Here is a 20,830-nt window from a genome sequence, read left to right on the forward strand (position 1 = left end):
ACAAATTTGGCATATTGTGGTAGGGTTTGGCCTACAAGTAGATGTTGAAGGCACAGTTGATTGACCTCTGTTTCTTGAGAAATTTTGAGTACGGCCCTTGTTGGAGAAAAGCGCAACCTGAGCTAGATTTTGTTCCTCTACTGCAATGGTAGTCGGGTGTAGTTCTTCACTCCAGAAAAGGCCGTGCTGATCTTCCAAAGTGATAGGTGTTCGAGTTTGGTTTGAATTGTTGTCTTGCAAGAATTTTAAGAATGGGGAAATCATTTAATATGTAAATGATGATATCTTCTGGATCTACCTGAGAGCCAGCGGCTAAAATCTGATCTACCAACATCTTGATTTCTGTAAAATACTGATTCATTGAGTTGATTTCATTGAGATATTATGGAGCTTATTCTTGAGTGGGATGACAGAAGATTGACTAGAGAATTGAAGACATTTTGATAAAGTTGCCCAGATGACAGTTGTGGTTTCAAGATTCAGCGCATGAGGAAAAATGAATGAATTAATGGTGGCATAGAGGGTTGCAGCTGAATTTTGATCTAGAAGTTTCCATGTAGTTTGAGGAAGAATCATTGATGATGTCAGATGAAGAGGAAGGATAGATTGAAGTTCCTTCAAGAAAATATTCAAACCCATTTGTCTTGAATAATTTGTAGATTTGAGAGCTCCAAATAAGATAGTTCTCTGTGGTCAGTTGAATGGTAACAAGATTTCTGATATTTCCCATAAGAAATTAAGAGGAGGTATAGAAAAAGAGGGAGACGAAAAAAAGATAGGTATCATTTGATGAATCAGTGGAATCCATGACTAAGAACAGAGTTCAAAGGATCAAGAACGATGAAGAAGAAGCCAATAATAGAAAACAAGAAAAGAAATATTGATATATTTTGAATTAAAATTTTAAGGATTGAATTAAAAATTACGGAGCATGGATTTTAGTAAATTTATAATTATATTGTACTTCCAAAAAAAATTTATAATTAAATTGAATAGAATATAAGAGCTCTTTTGACACCAAGAGTTATTCAATCCAATTTCAAGAATGTACGCTCCAATAATTGAAGTTTAATTAGGAATTTGGGAGCATTAAGTGAAATGTTAATTAATCTTTGAATTTGATAGAATTTGGTATTTTTATAATCAAATCAAGTGGTTCGACTAGAATAATTTAATGATTAAAAAACACTTAGGAGTCATGTGGGATCACTTTTATTTTATGTTTTCTTTTATTTATATTATTTTGATTATATTTTAATTTGAAACAAAATATGTTTGGTTAGTATATAATTGTTTTTTTAAAACACTCAAAACACCCAAAAAGTTATTTCAAATACCCTAAAAAATATGTTTATTTGTTTTTAGAATAAAAAATAAAATTATGTTAAAAATACATTAGACAAAATTATTTTTTAAAATAAAGAAAAAACAAAATTGATTTTAAACAAGGCCTTAGATGTTGAAAAAATGTTATGATTGAAAGATTTGGTTGTGCAAGCAACGAACACTGCCTCCTTCTCAGTCTCATGAGAGTCAGGGCCTTCTAATCATTTTCTTTTATATCTCTAAAGTCATCTGGATACAACATCTTGGTAAATAACTATTAGCATGAGGTAATGGTGGACCAACAACTTTTTTCCCTCAATTATGTCGGCCTCCATGAAAACCCTATTTGACACTTTTCTTTTCACATTTGATGGGGCTTCCTCAGACAATTTGACACTTTTCTTTTTTACTTTTGATGTGCTTCCCTTAACAACATTGTATGGATGAACCACCTCGACGAGAGGGACCCAAGCATAACTGTTTATTACAGTCATTCACCTTATTTTCCAAGTCTAGCAGCTGGAGTCGACTAATCCAAGGAAATTGAAGGAACCCCGTCTTAACTAACCCAAAACGAGAACAAACGACCAAATAAACTGATGGACCATGTGATCCCTAGCCATTGACATAACACAACGTTGGTCATAAAGGTTGTCAGGGCTTGATCTGAGTGGGCATAACACTGTAGTTGACAAAGCTATAGCATAACTTGAAGCACAACGTCAATTGAAGGCCGAACCATAACTGATCCATATAAAAAAGTAGATCAACTCTGTACAACAATGTTGCTTGGTTAACCACACTAGCAACCCAAAGCTTGATGGCAGAGTAAAAAATATGGCTCTCTTACAGTAGATCAACCTCGCCTTGAGTCATCTATAATCAATCGCTCAGGGCAACCACTTTGAAATTTTGAGGAGAATACGGGGAGCCATCGACCATAGCACAAAAAAATATAATCCAAGAGACTGAGAGAAATGAAGGGAACACGACCACAACATCCTTTATATATATAGGAAAATTGAGGAAGTCTAACCATCACAAGAGGGTAAAAATTGAAGTAACCAATCATTTCCATAATTGGTAATTAACAGGATCACATCAATACATGAAACTAGACAAGAAAAATAAAATTTATTTGGAAAAAGACAACTTAATTACAATAAAGCGCTAGAAATGTGTCTTAGATAAAATATTTGACAATGGAATTTGTTGTTGTTTCAGTCGAGTCATAACCCTATCGAAGTGGCCTTCTATATAGGAACTTTCTTATTATATCAAAATTGATTCAACCAATTTGACTCGGCTTGCACTTGGAAGATCAGGGATCTCTCCCGGACATCCAACATCTCCTCACGGAGAGTCACCACTACCTTTTTATCCTCTTCATCATCTCCATAAGATCCAACGACTTGAGCATCTTCTCACCTTATTTAATCCCTACCAAATGATCAAAGGATCTCTCGATTTCTTCTAGATGATAAGCATGCGACCTAGGGGTGCCTTGAGTTGGTTAGCCGCCACCTCACATCCTTCAAGGGAATCATCAGGGCGATTAAACTTTCCATCTTCGCTTAAGATTCGACCACCTTTGTTCGGCATCTGGTCTGACAAAGTTCCCACCTAAGCCAATCAGAGTTGGATCATCATCTAGGTTTACGAGAGCTAAATCAATTGCATCAGGAGATGTCGTAAAACAAAAAAAAAGGTCTGCATAAAAAAAATTGAACCCTGCAAACGAGATTGAAACCCTTCATACCTAGGAACCAATTTCCACCAAGATAATGTAATAGATGGCATCCTCATCATGGAGTACCAATGAAAACAACAAAAGAACCTCAGAAACCATCTGAGTTTCCTAGTCGATCGAAGGGTCTTGTCTCGTAGCGGAAGGTTGGGCGATCAAACCGAAGATTGGGTCGATCGCTAAACGTTTCTCCATGTAGTGCAAAGGATCGAATTAGACAACCTCACCTGATCCAATAGCGGTGGTACATTCTTATTCTTCGGGATAACCTTTTTCCTCCTCTCACCTTCCAAGCAATCTCATCCATTCAGTTTTCTGAAGGCGAGGCAAATAAGATCCTTGTTAAGAACATCAACATGGGATTTCAATAGCTTATCCACCATAGCTCTTAAGGCATAGAGAGGGACTCAATCAAATACAGATAAGGCAGAGCAAATTAGAAATGGGAAGGAACCCCATCATGCCCAATTTATGATAGTCAATATGTCGAAATCAAGGAAGATCAATTATTGAATCATTAACGAAAATTTAATGTGATATATTTTTTACATTAAATTATCTTATTCTTATGACAACGTTGTTTTCAAGAATTAAGATACTCAAGAAACTAAAACATGTAAATAAAAATGTGTTTACATTGATCTTAAAGAGATTTGATGGTTCATAAGGGAACAATACAATGAAGACAGACCCACTTAAAGGATATCATAGGGGTCATCTGACCAAATGAGCCAAGCCAACTAAACCAAAATCGACTAAGTCATGAGGCTAAAAGAAGATGAATGAACTATCTAAGCACAATCCATCTAGCTGAAAATGAGATTAAAAAGTTTATGTGCCATCCGCTCCAGGAAAGTCTACTCAATGTAATTGACTACCCGCAATAAAGTCAATAAAAAAGACCCAGTTCCACAAATTATTTTCAATTATCCCGTGAAGACTCTAAAAGCTCCTCACATGGAATCGAGAATAGTAAACTAGGTTGGACCAGCTGACTGAACCACGCTGACCAAACTGAGCCCATCGACTAAAAGTCAATTGAGTTTAGCCGACATAGTCAAAAGCCGACTAGATGACAAACCCATAAATATAAAATATTAGGAATACTCTAGCACGAAACACTTTCAAACATGAAAAAAAATTTAATATCATCATCGTTCTATCTCGCTCTATCTATCTCTTCTTATTTTAAGCTCTACTATTTGAGTGTAATTCATCACGAATATCAGATTCAACATATAATTAACTTTTATAAAATTGAAATACATATTCTCTTGCTGACATTGAAAACTTTAGGTGTTAAATCTACAAATACACTTGAATGTCGCTATATGCATGTAAATTGCTAAAATAAAAATAACCTGTCCTCCGCTGTCGCGTCAATGGGTACTTCTCATGTGGAGAAGGCGCCCAAGCCGGAACCCTCGTCTTCCCTCCTAAAATGAGTTTTATCGCCCGAGTTATGTAGCTCCATAAGAGCAAGTTTCCGACGTAAGCAATGGAGAATCCCTTCAGTCTCAAATTTGGTCAGGTCTTCACAGGCTTTGGAGTCGGTTGCGGGATTGGAGTCGGCGTCGGTCGTCCGATATACTTTGGTGAGCTCCTTGACTCGATTCTGAACCAGACTACTCTGTTTTATCTAATTTTTATCCACTGGATCAATGATATGAGAAGTTTTTTTTGTGGAACCAGCGAGGAGGCTCGTAAAATACTTTTAATCGACATTGTGCTGTTCCATTATCATCCTTAATTCCCTATAGTTGTTTTGGTTTTTGGTTTTAGAACACGTTTGTGGACTGCTGTCGAATACCTTATGTGCATGAAGGTAGTCGTGTCTTTCATGTTAAGCTGTGTACTAAGCTGTCTTCTAAATATGTTTTTCCATTTTTGCGTGGTTAATATTTGGAATATGTTTTATTTATCAACTCTGTTCTGTTTGTTCTATGTTATTACAGTTCTTAGAAAGGAATGATCTTTTCAAAACTGTGAAACAGCCCCTCCTTTCTGTCAATAGAGTAGAGCATGACATGCGTTTGAAATTTTATAGTTGAAAATTCTTTACAAATTTGTTTAAAGTTTCATTTATGGAATTATATTTAGCGTTTGTTAACAGGGGCAATACCAGTTTTGCAGCCAGTTCTCAGTGCTACAAGTGGCGCCACAGATGCTCTATCTGGTGTTGTGAGACATGCCAACGATTCTGTATGAACCCTCCTCTGGTTCACTATTTCAATTCATGTTGGATTTTTAGTATCTGGAGCCTTACATTCTTCTTATTATGTATTCAGCTGAAAAAGATAGGAATGAAAGGAATTGAAGCAGGCATTGGGTGTGGGGTTGGCATAGGACATGGTTTTGGAGTTGGTATGTGAAATCATAGTATTTTTAGCATAATAATCTGGTCAACAGTCAACTTTTCGCCACGAAAACCATACCAAAACTGCTATTGATTTGGGATACATTATTAATCTATTATTTCAAGGGAAATTTACATACATGCCATGCAATTATCAAGTATATACATATCTAACACCCAAAGTTTGATATTTACATTTATAGTGTCATAAACCTATGCATGAAAAGGTGTATTTCACTTTTAAAAAGATAAACGATGGCGGTATTTTTGATTTGATGTTGAAAATTTTAGTGGTATTGATTTACATAGGCATGTTTAGGTGTTAGATATGTAAATGCATAAGAATTGTGTGGTATGTATATAAATGCCCCTACTTTCAGTTGTTGTGCAATTGTTGTAAACTTTTTATGCATCATGATAAGATAGTGACTACTATGTGGTATTCCTGTGTTTATTGAATGACTTGACATGTTGAACCAGCTTTTTCTGTTGATTCCATTGTTGTTTTTAAATTGGAAGTATCAAACAGAACTGTTTCCAAAGGGTATTTTATTTGTGTCTGATACTTTTGGTTACATGCGTACTCGAAAATGCCATGACATAACAGTCCATGTTGTGAAATTTAATTTTTATTTACATGCACCTTTCCTATGCATGAAAAGGTGTATTTCACTTTTATTTTTGCATGCATTACACAGTAGTATTTTTTATGTGATATGAAGTAGTATTTTTTATGTGATATGACATATTTTGGTGGTACAACAAATTAAAAACTAGGTGTTAGATATGTAAATACATAAGAATTGGGTAGTATGTATGTAAACATCCCTAAAAAAAATTAATGTACATTGGATGTGTTAGTGATTAGTTTTAAATGTTATTTTTTCCCGTTCCTTTGAGGTAACTTTTATTGTTTATTATGTTTTTTTGCTAATTTTAAATTAATGTGTGCGTGTAGCATTCATCCTTGTTTATGTACTGCGGTAATATTTTTTCGTGTTTGGCTTCACAAAAATAGATGGTTGTTTGTAGTTTTTATTTCGTTGCAAGTTTTTGCAGTTCTTGTTGTATAAATAAAATAGTAGAAATTTATTTATATATGTTTTTTTTTGTAGAAATTTATGTTCTCGTTAATGATATCATCCTTATTTTGGATAAGACTAGATTAAGAGTTCAAGATAAACTTGAATTATGGAGTTTTGCATTGAAGTCTAAAGGCCTTTGTTTGAGTAGATCTAAAACTGAATACAACAACAAAAACAACAAGAACAACAACAAACATTTATCCTAGTAAGTGGGGTCAGCTACATGCATCCTTTTTCCCATTGTGTCCTATTGAGTGTCATATTTTCAATTACATCTAATAAAAGATCATTTTTTATACAATTTACTCAAGTCTTTCGTGGTCTACCTCTGCATTCCTTATCATAAATTGAATCTAAAACATCTACCCTCCTAACTAGATTATCAGATAGTCGATGTTTAATGTGACCAAAACATCTAAGACGACTCCCTCTAATTTTTTCTGCCACTCGAGCCTATCACAGATATATTAATTTTGCATTTTGTCTTTAAGTGTAAAGCCAGTCATCCACCTAAGATTTCTCATCTCGACAACACTTAATTTTATGCTTCTGTTTTAAAGGCCAACATTCTGCAACATAGAGTGTTGCTTGTCTCACCATATCTTATAAAATTTCCCTTTAGTCTAAGTGATATTTTTTTATTACACAATAGGCCTGAAGCATTCCTCCACTTCAACCAAACAACTTGAATTCTACGCATGACATTCCCACTGTATCACCATCACTTTGAACAATAGCCCCGAGATATCTAAAGTGTTCACACCTTTGAATAATTTGATCATTTATAGTTACAACTCTATCACTAGAGCTATTAATACTAAGCTATTAATACTCTATTAATACTAAAATTACATTCCATGTATTCAGTTTTAGTTCTACTCAAATGAAGGTTTTTAGACTCCTATGTATACCCGCATAAATCAAGTTTCTCCTGAGCTCTTTTTCTAGTTTTATCCACAAATAGGATATCATCAACGAAGAACATACACCAAGGTACATCCTTCTGTAAATGTCCAGTAAGAACATCCATAACTAAAGCAAAAAAAATATGGGCTTATAGTCGATCCTTGATGTAATCCAGTTGAAATAGGAAGATATTTGGTCAATCCTCCTGTTCGAACACAAGTAACAACTCAAGTATACATATCTTTAATGACTTGAATATAAGTCATATCAAAACCTTTCTTCTCTAGAAATTTCTAAAGGATATCTCTTGGAACCTTATCGTAAGCTTTTTCCGAATCAGTCAAAATCATATGTAGATTCTCCTTATTCTCTACATACTTCTCTATCAAACCTCTCAGTAAATTTATAGCTTCCATAGTAGACCTGCTCGATATAAATCCAATTTGATTATGAGAAATCTTTGTAATACATCTTAACCTATGTTCAATTACCGTCTCCCATAATTTTAAAGTAGGACACATCAACTTAATTCCTCTATAATTTGTACTCTTGTGCATCCCCTTTATTCTTAAAAATGGGGACCAAAATACTCTTCATTCACTCCTCATACATCTTTTTAGTTTTTAAAATAATATGAAAGAGTTTAGAAAGATGAGAAATTCTTAAATCTCCTAAATAATTCCACACTTCAATTGAGATATCATCAGGTTTTATAGACTTTCCACTGTTAGTTTACTTTAAAGCCTCATCACTTATTTTTTACTAATTTGTCGGTAAAAATGAAACATTTTTATTATTATTAACAATAACGAGATCAAGAAGGTCGATTGTATTTTCAGAAAATTCATTAAAAAGTTCATCAAAAAAACTCACCCACCTTATGCTGAATATCTTTTTCTAAAACAAATACTTTTTTATTTTCATCTTTAATACATTTTACTCGAGTTAAATCTTTACTTTTCTTTTTTTTTTGTTTGGCTAGTTTATACATATATTTTTTACCCTATTTAGTATCAAATATTATAAAGATCACCAAAAGAAGAATTTTTAGCATCACAAATTGTTCTCTTAGACTATCTATGTGTCATTTTATATTTTTCTCAGTTTTCTAAGTTTATACATTTAAACCAATTTTTATAACATAACTTCTTATAATTTATCTTTTGTTGCACATTATTATTTCACCATCAACTATTTCTATGTATAAACAACTTTTCATTTTGATTCTCCAAGTACATGTTTTGTCACTTATTTTATAGTGTTTGTTACATTATCCCACATATAATTTGCTTCTAAACATTCCCAAATCTTGAAATCTTGAAGTTTACTCTTGAAAATAATTTTATTTGTCTTTTAGGTTCTGTCATTTGATTATATGACAATGATTCCTAACATTCTTTATTTTGCAACTCATCTTCAAATCCATAACTAATAATCGATGTTGAGTATTTAAATTATGACTTATAATGACTTTACAATCTTTACATTATGGACGATCTCTTTCTCTCATAAGAAATAATTAATTTGTGTTTTATTATATTCATTTTTATAAATAATAATATACTCTTCTCTTATCTCGAATTAAATATTAGCAATAACAAAATCACACGCTAAAACAAAATCTGATATGATTTTATCTTCTTCATTAATCACTCCAAAACTGTAGCCACCATGAATATTTCTATAATCTTCACCAATCTATTTACATGTCCATTTAAATCTCCTCTAATAAAAGTTTTTTCTTCAAGAGGTATCATTTGTATTAATTTTTCTAGTTTATTCTAGAATTTTTATTTGGAACCTATATATAAACCTACTTGAAGAGCATAAACACTTATACTATTAAAAATCTTAGTATAAACAATAATCTTAAGGGCTATAATTCTATCTCCAATTGTATTAATTTTTACAACATTATCTTTGAGATTCTTATCTATAATTACACCTACGTCATTTCTAGCGTGATTCTTACCTGAATACCAAAGTTAAAAATTCAAGTTATCAATCTCCTTGGCATTTTCTCACATTCTTTTAGTTTCTTGAATACATAAGAATATATTTATCTTTCTATGCATCATAATATTAACTAATTCGATTAATTTACCTCTGAGAGTACTTATATTTCAAGATCCTATCTTAATATTAGTTTCATGGACTAACCTCTTTAATTGCATCCGCCCGTAATGTGGGAACCCTTATTTGACACTACACCCGGGCGTTGATGTAGCGGTTCTTGAACACTTTTTACTATGTTCATGTCATACAACACATTGCTTTCAGAAGTCACCCTAGCATTTACACAAGATTAAAATGATTCATGTCACAAATTTTTCACCAAATTTTACGCTGACTATCGACTACTTAATGTAACTCTTCTTTTTTCACATTCGGGACGGACCCGACAATGACAGTGTTCTAAAATTAAATACATGAAATGTAATTTTAGAATTAGTTTTAGTGGCACAGTTGTAACAATAGGTGATCAAATTATTTTTTCTTTAATTTAGGCTTTCTATTTGTATTTTGTTGTATTTCTTTGTTTAATTTACTATCCCATACTGCAATGCATAGCTACAATATCACCACTGTAATGTTTGACCACTTATGCTGCCAGCTACAATAATCAATCTTGTCTTCTACTTTATCCCAGCTTTCTCTCTTTATTTCTCTTAGAACTCATGATAAATTAAGCCAATTTCAAGAGAAGGAAGCAGAAGAAGATCAAAAGAGAAGATGCTCATCAAGGGCTGTAATCAAATTGACATTAGACTATTCTCCTTCTATACCAGCTTGATACCTATTTGAGAAAGATAAATGCCTGTCAATCACCAAATAAGCCTTGTAGTTGAAATATCATGTTGGGAGCAAGCAATACCACGCAAAATCATAGTCTAGATTGTTGATGACAACTTCAAGTAGATTAGTTATTTCAAAGTTTTTGATTGTTGGAAAATATGAATGAGGCTTGTAGATTTTAGGGTTAAATTCATTTGGTTTAAATGGTGAAGTACATCTAAGGTACTATGTGACTGGAAAACGTAATGCTCACTTGAAGAAAAGTTTTATAACTAAGAAATAGACTAGCATTTTGGTGTGGATTCACGTTATGATAATAAAAATGCCACTAACAAGTAACAATTGAGTGTGTTCAAAAGGAGAATATTGAGATAGTTGTGCTGTAAAATTAGGAAGGTAAATGTCAAAATGATTTCATTATAGAAAATTTTAGAGCAGCACTATTTACGATAAGGTTATTGAGAATCAAACTTTGTTAATTTGGATATGCTTAATGATGGGAAAGTGATACTTTAGAATGGTGTGGAAACTTGAATTTTGGTATTTTCTTGTAGCTCCTTCAGGCTAACATTAGCGAATAAATGTACTGGGTAGTGCAGTGATTCATTGCGAGTCCTGGTGTTTTTCTGTGATTTTATCTTTTCATTTATTTGTTGGCACCTCGAAGAACCACACTTAGCATTTTGCCCCAGCTCACATCATGTGATTCTGCAAATGAATGACAGATCAAGACTATGATCATCTATGAGAAGTTTCCCATAATAGTGAAATTACTTTTAAATCCTTAACATCATAGTCACTTAACACTTATCCCAAAAATAATTATGAGTCCTTCCACTGAACTATGAAATCAATCTATAGGTTTGTGATGTCATGTTTGGAGAGAGCAAAAGAGGGGGGAGGGTGGATTGTGGTGCCGAGGTTGTCACTTGGTATGGTTGTTAGCCATCACACAAGAAAATTTATTGAGCAGCATTTATTCAGGTCATTTTGGTTTAGTAGATGGAAAATTTGAAGGCAACAGCTCAATTGCGACGTTTTATAAGTAATGGACATGTATGCAGGCAGGGATGCCAAAAATCATGGATCATCATGTATATACAGTGGCCTAAACCTCATGGGCCCCTAAGTAATTTATCCTGGTTAGAACTAACCACCAAAAAAGGTTTGAAAGGTTAGATGGAAGGAAACCGTGTACAACTAAAAAAATATCTGTTTAAAACCATATGCAACATTTAGTCTTATGGATGAAGAAAAACTTTTCAAGCCAATCCAAACGGCCGAATAAGGGCATGAGGGTGATGATAATGATGGTTTTGATTTTTTGAGCATGAAAGTCTGATTTTGTGCATCTTCTTTACTGGTTATACATATGTCTAACGTGAAGTAGGAAAGTGCAGAAATACGCAGAAGGCAATGTTACAACACTTAATATTGTTACTGATTGCCATGCCATGTCTTTACATTTATTATGGGAACTATAACATTTTGGCTACAGGCATTGCTTTGAAGCCATGGGTTTTTCAACAAATTCAGACTTCTATTACCGTATGTTTTTTTAACCTTTCATTTTCTCTATTTTTTTGTTTTACGGTTTTATTTTTAATTATTTGTTGCCTGTGCTTTATAGGAATCAGTAATGAAGATCATGATGAATATGGGAATAGCACCAAACCTGTCTTCGGTCAAGAACTTCATTCCTGTCTCCACTCAGAGTGGTATTTTGACTAGCAACATTCAAACTTTTTCAAGTGGTCCCTTAGATCCATCTAGAACTATGCAAAACACATTTCAACACTCAAGAAGTGTTGGAAGTATCCATAGAGAAATTGACTCTAATATTTCTGGGCAAAAAGACAATTTCTCAAGCACACTACCGGGGAGCCGCACTGAAAAGGTCGTCGACAATTTCTTGCAGAGTTCTGCTTTCAAAAATGAAGCTGAAGCGGAGCTGATTGAAGGGGTATATATGGCAAATCATGTCCATTACGTTTGTTTTTTTCTTTTTTCAATCTTTTACTATTGTTTATTATAATATTTTTTTCTTGTTATTTCTTTCTTTAATTGTGCCAAAATTTAGTTAACCCGATAAGTAGAAATTGAAAATTCAAATTTAACTTTGAATATCAATTTTCCTAAATTTCTTCTTCCTACCTAATCTAAATTCAAACCAAGTCATCCATTTAAGATTTCAATTCCTAAACAACCCAAATCCCAAATGGATACTGATTAGCCTTCTTACCTTACATAATCTATACCATTAAATGGTTTAGTCACTTGAAAGTAACCCCCATCATTCTAAAAAAACCAATAGTCTAATCAAGTCCATTTAAAATCTATACAATCTAGCCTATTTACACAACCTTTTTTTTATTTACCTTATTCTATTTAATTAGTATTAACATAACCCAATTTTTTGAACCAAACCCAAATAGCCTAACCTAAAAGTTAGCTTCAATTAACCGATACATCAATTAAAGCAGACTACCAAACTTTTAAAGGCTCCTTTTAAGTGTTATGATAATGTGTAACGACCCAAACTCTCACCCATCGAGATATGGTCAGCTTTGGCTTAATTCCCTCACGGTTTTGTCCCATTAGTATAACTTTCTAGGATGTCACTCATCTAAAGAGTGCTCCCGCACAAAAAATATTTGCGTACTATGGCTGCTACAGTACTGTAGGATTTATTAGCGGGAGACGGGTCGAAAGAGTCTCGTTTTCCTTTCTTATATTTTCTTTCCCTTTACCTTCATTCTTTTTTAGTCTTTTCGTGTATATATATGTTATATTAGGGTTTGGAAGGAGTTTTTTGGCATGAGCTTGTTTAGGGCTGTCGACGACCACCTTTTCTCTCTTTGAGGGCTACATCTAAGGGTTTGAGTAGTGTTGTGGCTTTATCTCCTTTCCGAGGTGGAGATTATCTTTCTTATCCTTTTCCGCATCCTTCCCACATCGCTCTCGGTCATTCCATCCCTGCTGCAGCCTCCCGAAACACCTGTCCTAACTGTTTCTTCCTGCAGTTTTCTATCTTCCAGCCGCTGCTAGCTGCTCTTTTGCTTGCTGCCGCCATCCAGGACTACAAGGAGTTACTGTTCCTGCCTTTTCCAGCCTTCCCCTCCATTGTGCCTCCCCTTCCCACTTGCTGCCTCTTCCAAAACCCGCACCCTACTCCTTCCCACTTGCTGCTACCTTCCAGAATTTGCCTCCCTCACTGCCGCAGACATTCCATCTGCCCCTACCACTCTCCGTCGCTACCTACCTGCTGTCCATCCTTCCCCCTTGCCATTTCCGGCCAACCCCAGCTTTTCCAACCACCCTTGCCACTCTCCGCCGCTACTTAGTTGTTGTCCCAACCATTCCCCATGCTGTCCTCACTGTTGCAGCCTCCCAATCAATCCCCCGTGCCGCCTTTTTTCCAAAGAGTTATTGCAGAGTGTGCGCCTAAAGTTCTAAAGCTAGAAGACGTAGATTGCTCGTACTCACCGAAGCCGAAAGAATTTCTTCTTGAACCCAACATTACTTGAGATCAATATCATGTGATCAACTTTGCAAAAAATTTTGTTTTTGACATTATTTATACAATGTTCTTCTCATTTATATTTATATGCAGGCTCGGAATTTGCGTACAGAGAATAATTTGCTTCAACTGGTAAGTTTAAAATGACTTATTTTTTCCTGATTGTTACTTTTAATTTCTTGATGGTTATTTGATTTTAGTAATATTTACACACATACCACTCATTTCTTATGTATTTATTTACATGTTAACGCCTATACTTCAATGTTTACATATACGCACTTCTTACCTATCCGTGAAAAGGTGCATTTCACTTTTTTAAAGTTAAAATAGTGATATTTTTCATGTGATATGAAAGATTTTGGTTATATAAATATAATTAGATATCTAAATGCATAAAAATTTGGTTGTATTGGATTCACTTCTTTTGCACGCAAACCGTTGGAATCCTTAAAGACCAATGGGACATCAGAGATGAAACTTATTCACGTTTCACAATTTCATTTCCAAACTTCTGCAACTTCAGCTGGGCATTTAATTGGTCTGCTTCTCATAACAACAATTAAAAGTGTTCTTAGTTTTGTTAATTCTTCCTTTACCTCGCCTGTAAAGGGAGACATCTTCTCCAGGTTTCCCTCTCATCCACTCTTCTCTCCCTACCTCTCCCAGTTTAGCTTGTCTTCTTTTGTCTGTGGGCACACAGATAGAAATTTGATCTAAGGAGTCCGGATTAAAAGGGAATAACAAATGAGCTCAATATAGCAATAATCAAATTTATATGTTTTTCCACACCAAACGTATTTTTCAATCACTTCATATGATACTAAAACATATCACTCTCATGTTACTTTGGTTTCGTCCCTCTTAACTGCTTGAGCTTGATTGATTAATCTAGTTTGAGTCCGAGCTCGAGCCTTATCCAACGAGTTCGGGTTGGCTCACGAGTTAGCTTGTTTATTATGAAAAAAATAAATATTGTTCAAGTTAGTGTTATAATTAGGAGATAAACAATAAGAAACCACTTAATATCGAATGTAAAATAATATTTTTTAAACAATTTTAATAATTTAAAGATAAAGTCTTAAAATTTATTATATTTTGAGTTTTTTATGAGTTCAAGCAGTTTGAGTGAGGGGTGGGCTGAGCTCTAGCTAGCTCACGAGTCATTTTAACTCGGTTGCACCCCTACTTGAAGCCATGTTATGAAGAATCTATTGCTTGTTATGCTTTACTTTCATTTTTGTTCGAGAACTTTAGCCTAAATATTAGAACTCTTCCATGTTTTAGTTGCTGAAGCATCAAGAAATGATTGAAAGGTTAGCGGATCAGAATCAAAAGTTGCACAAGGTACTCATTGAAGATCTGAAAATTCCACCTGACAAACTCGAAACCAACAGTGGTACACATTCGGGCGTTATATATCCTTGTATTGACTGTTTTGAGTGTCGCAGAAGAAGAAGAAAAATGAAGACGTAGCGCAGATTTGTAGAAATGATTGAAGTTCTTTTTGTTTTATTATTATTATTATTATTATTATTTACTTTTCTCCAGCAGTTTTCTAATTTGTTCATTTAACATAAATAAAAATTATACAATCATTTTTCTAATGTATAACAATAAAAATTTTGTAATATTAGTCATCTGTTATGATTGTTGATTGAGCGACCAGGCATGGTATGATTTATTTTGGATCAAATTTAGGGTCTGTTTGGGGCAGCTGCAGCTTATTGAATAATCTGCTGATAAACTGATTAAAAATAATTTGTTGATAAGCTAAGTGCGGTGACTATTATAATTTTTTATTTTTTTTTAAAAAAGCTTGCCCGCTGCCAAAAAGCTGTTACCGCACCTATCTAGGTGTTGTGTGAAAATGCTGTTTTCAGCGTTTTCAAAACGCATAAGCTACCAAAAATGCAGTGTGTTTTCAAAACGCCACCGCACTAAATAAGCTGTCTCTAACGGACCCTTATTATTTTTATGTTATTAGGATTTTTAACTAATTACTTTCTTTTTAGTTTTTTTTTTCTCATTTTTCATTCTTATATTTCTTTCTTTTGCTTTTTTCTACAGTGATGATGACCTAGACATGGAGAGATTTGAAAAGGGATAGATGTTAGCAAGGCCATACTTCTGGTCATAATAAAAAGGGGAACACATTTGCCCACTAATAAACAAAATGATGAATTCTATCGATTAATTGCGATCATTAGAATCATGCATTCAGTCATGGGTCAGAGGGGTCCACTTTGAATACTCAAATGTGAACTAAGCATGTGAGAGATGCATAATTCCAATATACAATTGAAATTTATATTGTTTTAATCGTCATTGGATTCACAACACATTTGCAAGCATAAAAATAAATGATATTTGAGGGGATTGAAGTGAAGGTTTGCATGTATCTCACCATCAGATCTGCACTACTTATATAATAGCAGACGTAAGGAGAATTTTGAACACCCCTATAAAATTTTTCACACTCAAGGGGCTCGACAACTCATCAATGAGCTCGAATGAAACTTATAGTGAACTCACTAGTCCACTTATAATGATAAATGAGGCATTAAAAAAATAAAGCATTTGGATCAATCAACCGCCAATAGATCTGCACCACTTTTATTGACAAAATTTAAGACATTAATATGAAATCTTACATGCTCAAGGGACTCGACAACCGTCAATGAGTTTGAATGAAACCTGCAACACACTCATTAGTTCGTCTATAAATGTAAATGTGGCATTAAAGAGAATATGCATCAAATTTACATGGAACTCATTGAATCTTCAACGAGGTCAAATAAAAATTAGAGTGCATGCACTAGTTCACTTGTAAATGCACCATGCCATTTGAAAGCACATGTCATGATTATGGAAGGGGTAAACTTGAGTACTTGAGTGAGAGTTAAATGTATGAGGGATGCATAACTTCAAATATACACTCAAATTTCAGGAAGTTTTTACTCTACAGGGATTCATGATAAACTTGCTATTAAACAGAAGACGATTCATTTTAAAAGCCCAAAAAAAACTAAATATTTGTGCATTCGCCACCATATCCACAATCTCTCGAACTTAAATAAAATATAGGCTTGCATATCCAATGATGATATCTTTACTCAAATAACCATCAAATTCTCTAAAATTTAGTTCAAATTTACAAGTCTTAAATAGCCGCAATGTGCTTCGCCACTTGCCACAAGTTTCTTAATCTTAAACATTTGAGCCTGTTGTGTGGGTTAAATGCATGTCTGTGCTAAAATGAGATATTCCTCAAGAAATTTATGTGTATTCCTAAACTTTAACGAAGTCCTATTTTCAAATATCAAATATTATCATTTTGCACATTATCAAGTGGCTTGCCTTTCCTGTAGGGTAAGGACTTAAGTCCCACACATTAGTTCAAACTCTTTCCGTCAACAGGCTATTGTGGGCAGAACTGAGCTCTCATTGGGCTAGTTTGATTCCTTTTCTAATAAAAATTGTAGTTGACATGACTTACTATCATTAGTGCTTAAATGAATAAATTCAATCAAAAGCCAAAAAAAGTAATTTAACTCATTTTTCATAATGATGGTCATGTTAAATGCAAATCTCAAATGATAGATATATCAAAAAAAAAAAACAAAAAGATATATATGCATATATATATATATATATATATATATATATATATATATATATATAGACACACACACACACATAAAAAAGCTAAGAAAAAAAAAAACACCCTCCCTGCCATTTTTTTTTTGTAACAAAATTAATGTTAACCTAAGTTTATCTAAATCTAATATCATGTCAATTATATTACTAAATTTAAACTCAAAATAACTTCGAGTTATGACATGACTTGAATTCTCTATTTGTGTGGTTTTATCATTAAATGACACCATTATACACGATCATGATTGCAGCTCGTAAGTTTTTCAATGATATTTTACCCCTTTAAGTTATGAATCATATGAATTATCTTGTAGAGCATGTAATACTTTGTTTGTTAATGTTGACTAAATTAGTACTTAATACAAATGTTCACCTCAGGTCTATGGGATCTCCTTGGATGAAGAAACTCACGGTTGCTGACAATGATCTTTATATCAGGTTATGTTGACTACCTCTCCATACTAAGTAGACCATAGTCCACGATGTCGCAAGATGACGCAACCATTGGATATTTATCGAGTGCATTATCATTTCCCCCATGGTACATTCTTAAGCGCTAAGTGATAGGATTTTATAAAATTTGAATATTAAATATGTTTCTTATGTACGCTAAGCAATTAGCGGTTTAATGCCTAGCCTCAATCAAAAGTGCTCTCATATTATTACGATGGGTAATGAACTATAGGGGCTTGTGCCCATGCAACACCTCAAACCAGATCTTAAAGTCCTCACAAAATGAAGGTGAAATCTCATTGGTAATGTCTTGTCTGCTATAACATCTTCCTTCTAAAAATTCAATGTAAACCTCACGGTAAACCTTATCTCTTCATTTCTCAATTCTTCGAGAGAGATTATAGTCCTTTCAAATTTCAGGAACCCACAAATTTTCTAGCATCTCCTTTGAGGAATATTTCTTTTAAATCATCGACTGATCATCTATTCATTATAATAGCATTTAAAAATGAGAATAGATAAATGAATGTTAAATTACTTTCATTTATTACAACCTCTCATAAATTGAAGTAAAATTTGTTGGTGAACATCGAAGTATGACATAAAAGTCTTAATTTGAAAGTTTGTTTTTATACCTATGTATGAAATGTATGCTCAAGGTCATCCTGTGAGACCTCATTTTGCAATTGTACCTACACGTCACCCACAACAACCTATGCAAGAATCAAAAGTTACTGATGTTGCTAATGGCAAGGCTCTTTAACAGAGGGCATGTATGTATTTGAAAGGTTGGCCCCTCCTGAAGTCCTAACCATGAAAAATATTGTTATCAAACCGATTGTCTTCAAGCCTGCCATTATGTTTATCGAGTATCATACAGACATGATGCTGAAGCTTTCTTATCTAAAATAAAACTCATTAGCAGATGAAGGAAGAAAATAAATATGAAGGGAATGACCCAGTAGTCGCAGTTGAAGTAACTTGCCACTTGACTCATCGCAAAACCAAAAGCAATTTTTCCCCTATGTAATAAATTTAATAATTTAAAACGGGTGTCAAATGGAGCAACTCTAATGATGAAATAAAAGGTTTTTATTTTTGAATCAACAATGTATGAATCCTACTGATGAGAATAAGAAACTTGAAACCGAATTAGTTAGAGTGACAGTCCTGAAGGTCATTACGGAGAAATGCCTTCTGAAGCCTGAAAAATGAATGAAATAAGAAAAAAACGACATATGGCTAGCACTCCTGGAGGTCTGTCGTACATAAAATATTTCAAAATATGGGTTCTAAAGAAAAAAATAACCATTATATTATTACATCACTTAAATTTTTAAAAAATGAATTTTATCCATTAATCGATGAATTTAAATTGTTTTATAATAAAATAATGCATACCATGAAGAAAAAAATTTAAAATATTATGTACATGAATTGCCCTTATGTGCATGATAATAGAAGAAATTTAACCCCTTGCAGTATTAGATGAGGAGACGCTAATATACTCTCGTATGTGCTATTAGACATTTGTAATATACACACCGCCGTGCAGGCAAGAATATATCTATCATGGGTGAGTAAGTAACTTTCCACGATAATAATAGATTTGTTAAGCGCCCCATTGTGTCGATGTGTCACTTATTATCCAGGGGTGCGTTAGATCATGCTTACAAGGTGCTCCAATACGGATGTATTAGTTCAAAAATTCAAAGGACAATTGAAGCTGAAATATAAAACCTCAAAAGACAGCAAATTTAATACATATAGAAATTTTTATATTTCTAACACGAGCAAATGTCACATGATTTTACATCACACAATAAAAAAGCCTAACATACATATCTTTTTTTGCCATTAAATTATTGTAATTTAAAAATATAATTACTCATATAAATTATTTTATATTACTTATTATGTGGTATTTAATTTTTCATATATTAATGAATGAAGGATGAGGGATTTTATTTAGTATATGGAACAACACTAATGCAAGATATGATGTTTTAATATATATTTTCATTTTAGTTTTTTTACACCTCTTTTTTTATTATTTAATTTAGAATCAATACTTACAATCGAGTTTCACAATCCAACCATCTATTCTCATATTTTAAAATTCAAATTATTATCTTCAAATTATTTATGTATTTTGCCATTAAATAATAATTCACTTTAATCTGTGCTATTAATTAGGGCCGTCAAAAAAGCTCGTTGTTCGCGAACAGTCCGTGTTCCGTTCGTCAATGAGTTCGTTTTCGATTCGTTCGATAATTAGACGAGACGAACATGAACAATTTTTTTTGTTCAATTAATTAAACGAACCAAACATGAACAGTGATGTGTTCGTTTGTGTTCGAATCATTATTGTTCGAAATATAAAATAATTTAAAATAATTATATATAAAAAATTTATGATATTTTAAAAAATTAAATTTTATAGTTATAATATATAATGAATTAATAATAATAATATATTAATATCTTATACCACGAACAACTCGTACAGTGACTTCACGAACAATTTCAAACACGAGCTTATTTCAAACTAACTAAATTTTAAATGAACTGAATACGAACAAAAGCTCTGTTCGTTCGTGTTCGTTCGTTTGCACCCCTACTATCAATATTGCATTTTTTAATTGATTTAAAAATTTCTTTTATTTATTTATTTTTTAGAGCATTAATTCATAAATAAAGAAAGAGAAATAAACAATTAAAGAAAAAAAATCTAATTTTGGGTATGATGTTTAAAAGAACGTTTATTCTTTCAATATTAAAAGTAATTAAAATTTGAATTATTGATTTTATTCCTTATATTCATTTCATGTTTTTAATGCACTTAAATTTAAAATTTATTAATTATTTCACATAATTATTTTATTTTATTATTTAAATAATTGCTTCGATCCTATTTTTGCCATTCCTCCAATTGTTTGAGGGTAATTTCGTAAGCTCGTACACTGATATGAGCAGCAAAA

General features: G+C 33.0%; 1 protein-coding gene across 1 annotated transcript; it reads left to right on the forward strand.

Moving 5' to 3' along the window:
• Positions 1 to 4,416: 4,416 nt before the first annotated feature.
• On the forward strand, positions 4,417 to 15,315 carry LOC110028644. Its single transcript, XM_020730579.1, has 7 exons — positions 4,417 to 4,668; positions 5,187 to 5,275; positions 5,362 to 5,437; positions 11,715 to 11,764; positions 11,847 to 12,179; positions 13,830 to 13,868; positions 15,024 to 15,315. Exons 1-7 carry the CDS (start codon positions 4,572 to 4,574, stop codon positions 15,210 to 15,212), a joined length of 873 nt encoding a protein of 290 aa, XP_020586238.1. The 5' UTR covers positions 4,417 to 4,571; the 3' UTR covers positions 15,213 to 15,315.
• The last annotated feature ends 5,515 nt before the right edge of the window (positions 15,316 to 20,830 follow it).

The sequence above is a fragment of the Phalaenopsis equestris genome, unplaced genomic scaffold, assembly GCF_001263595.1.
Source record: "Phalaenopsis equestris unplaced genomic scaffold, ASM126359v1 Scaffold000517, whole genome shotgun sequence".
Taxonomy (NCBI): Eukaryota; Viridiplantae; Streptophyta; class Magnoliopsida; order Asparagales; family Orchidaceae; genus Phalaenopsis; species Phalaenopsis equestris.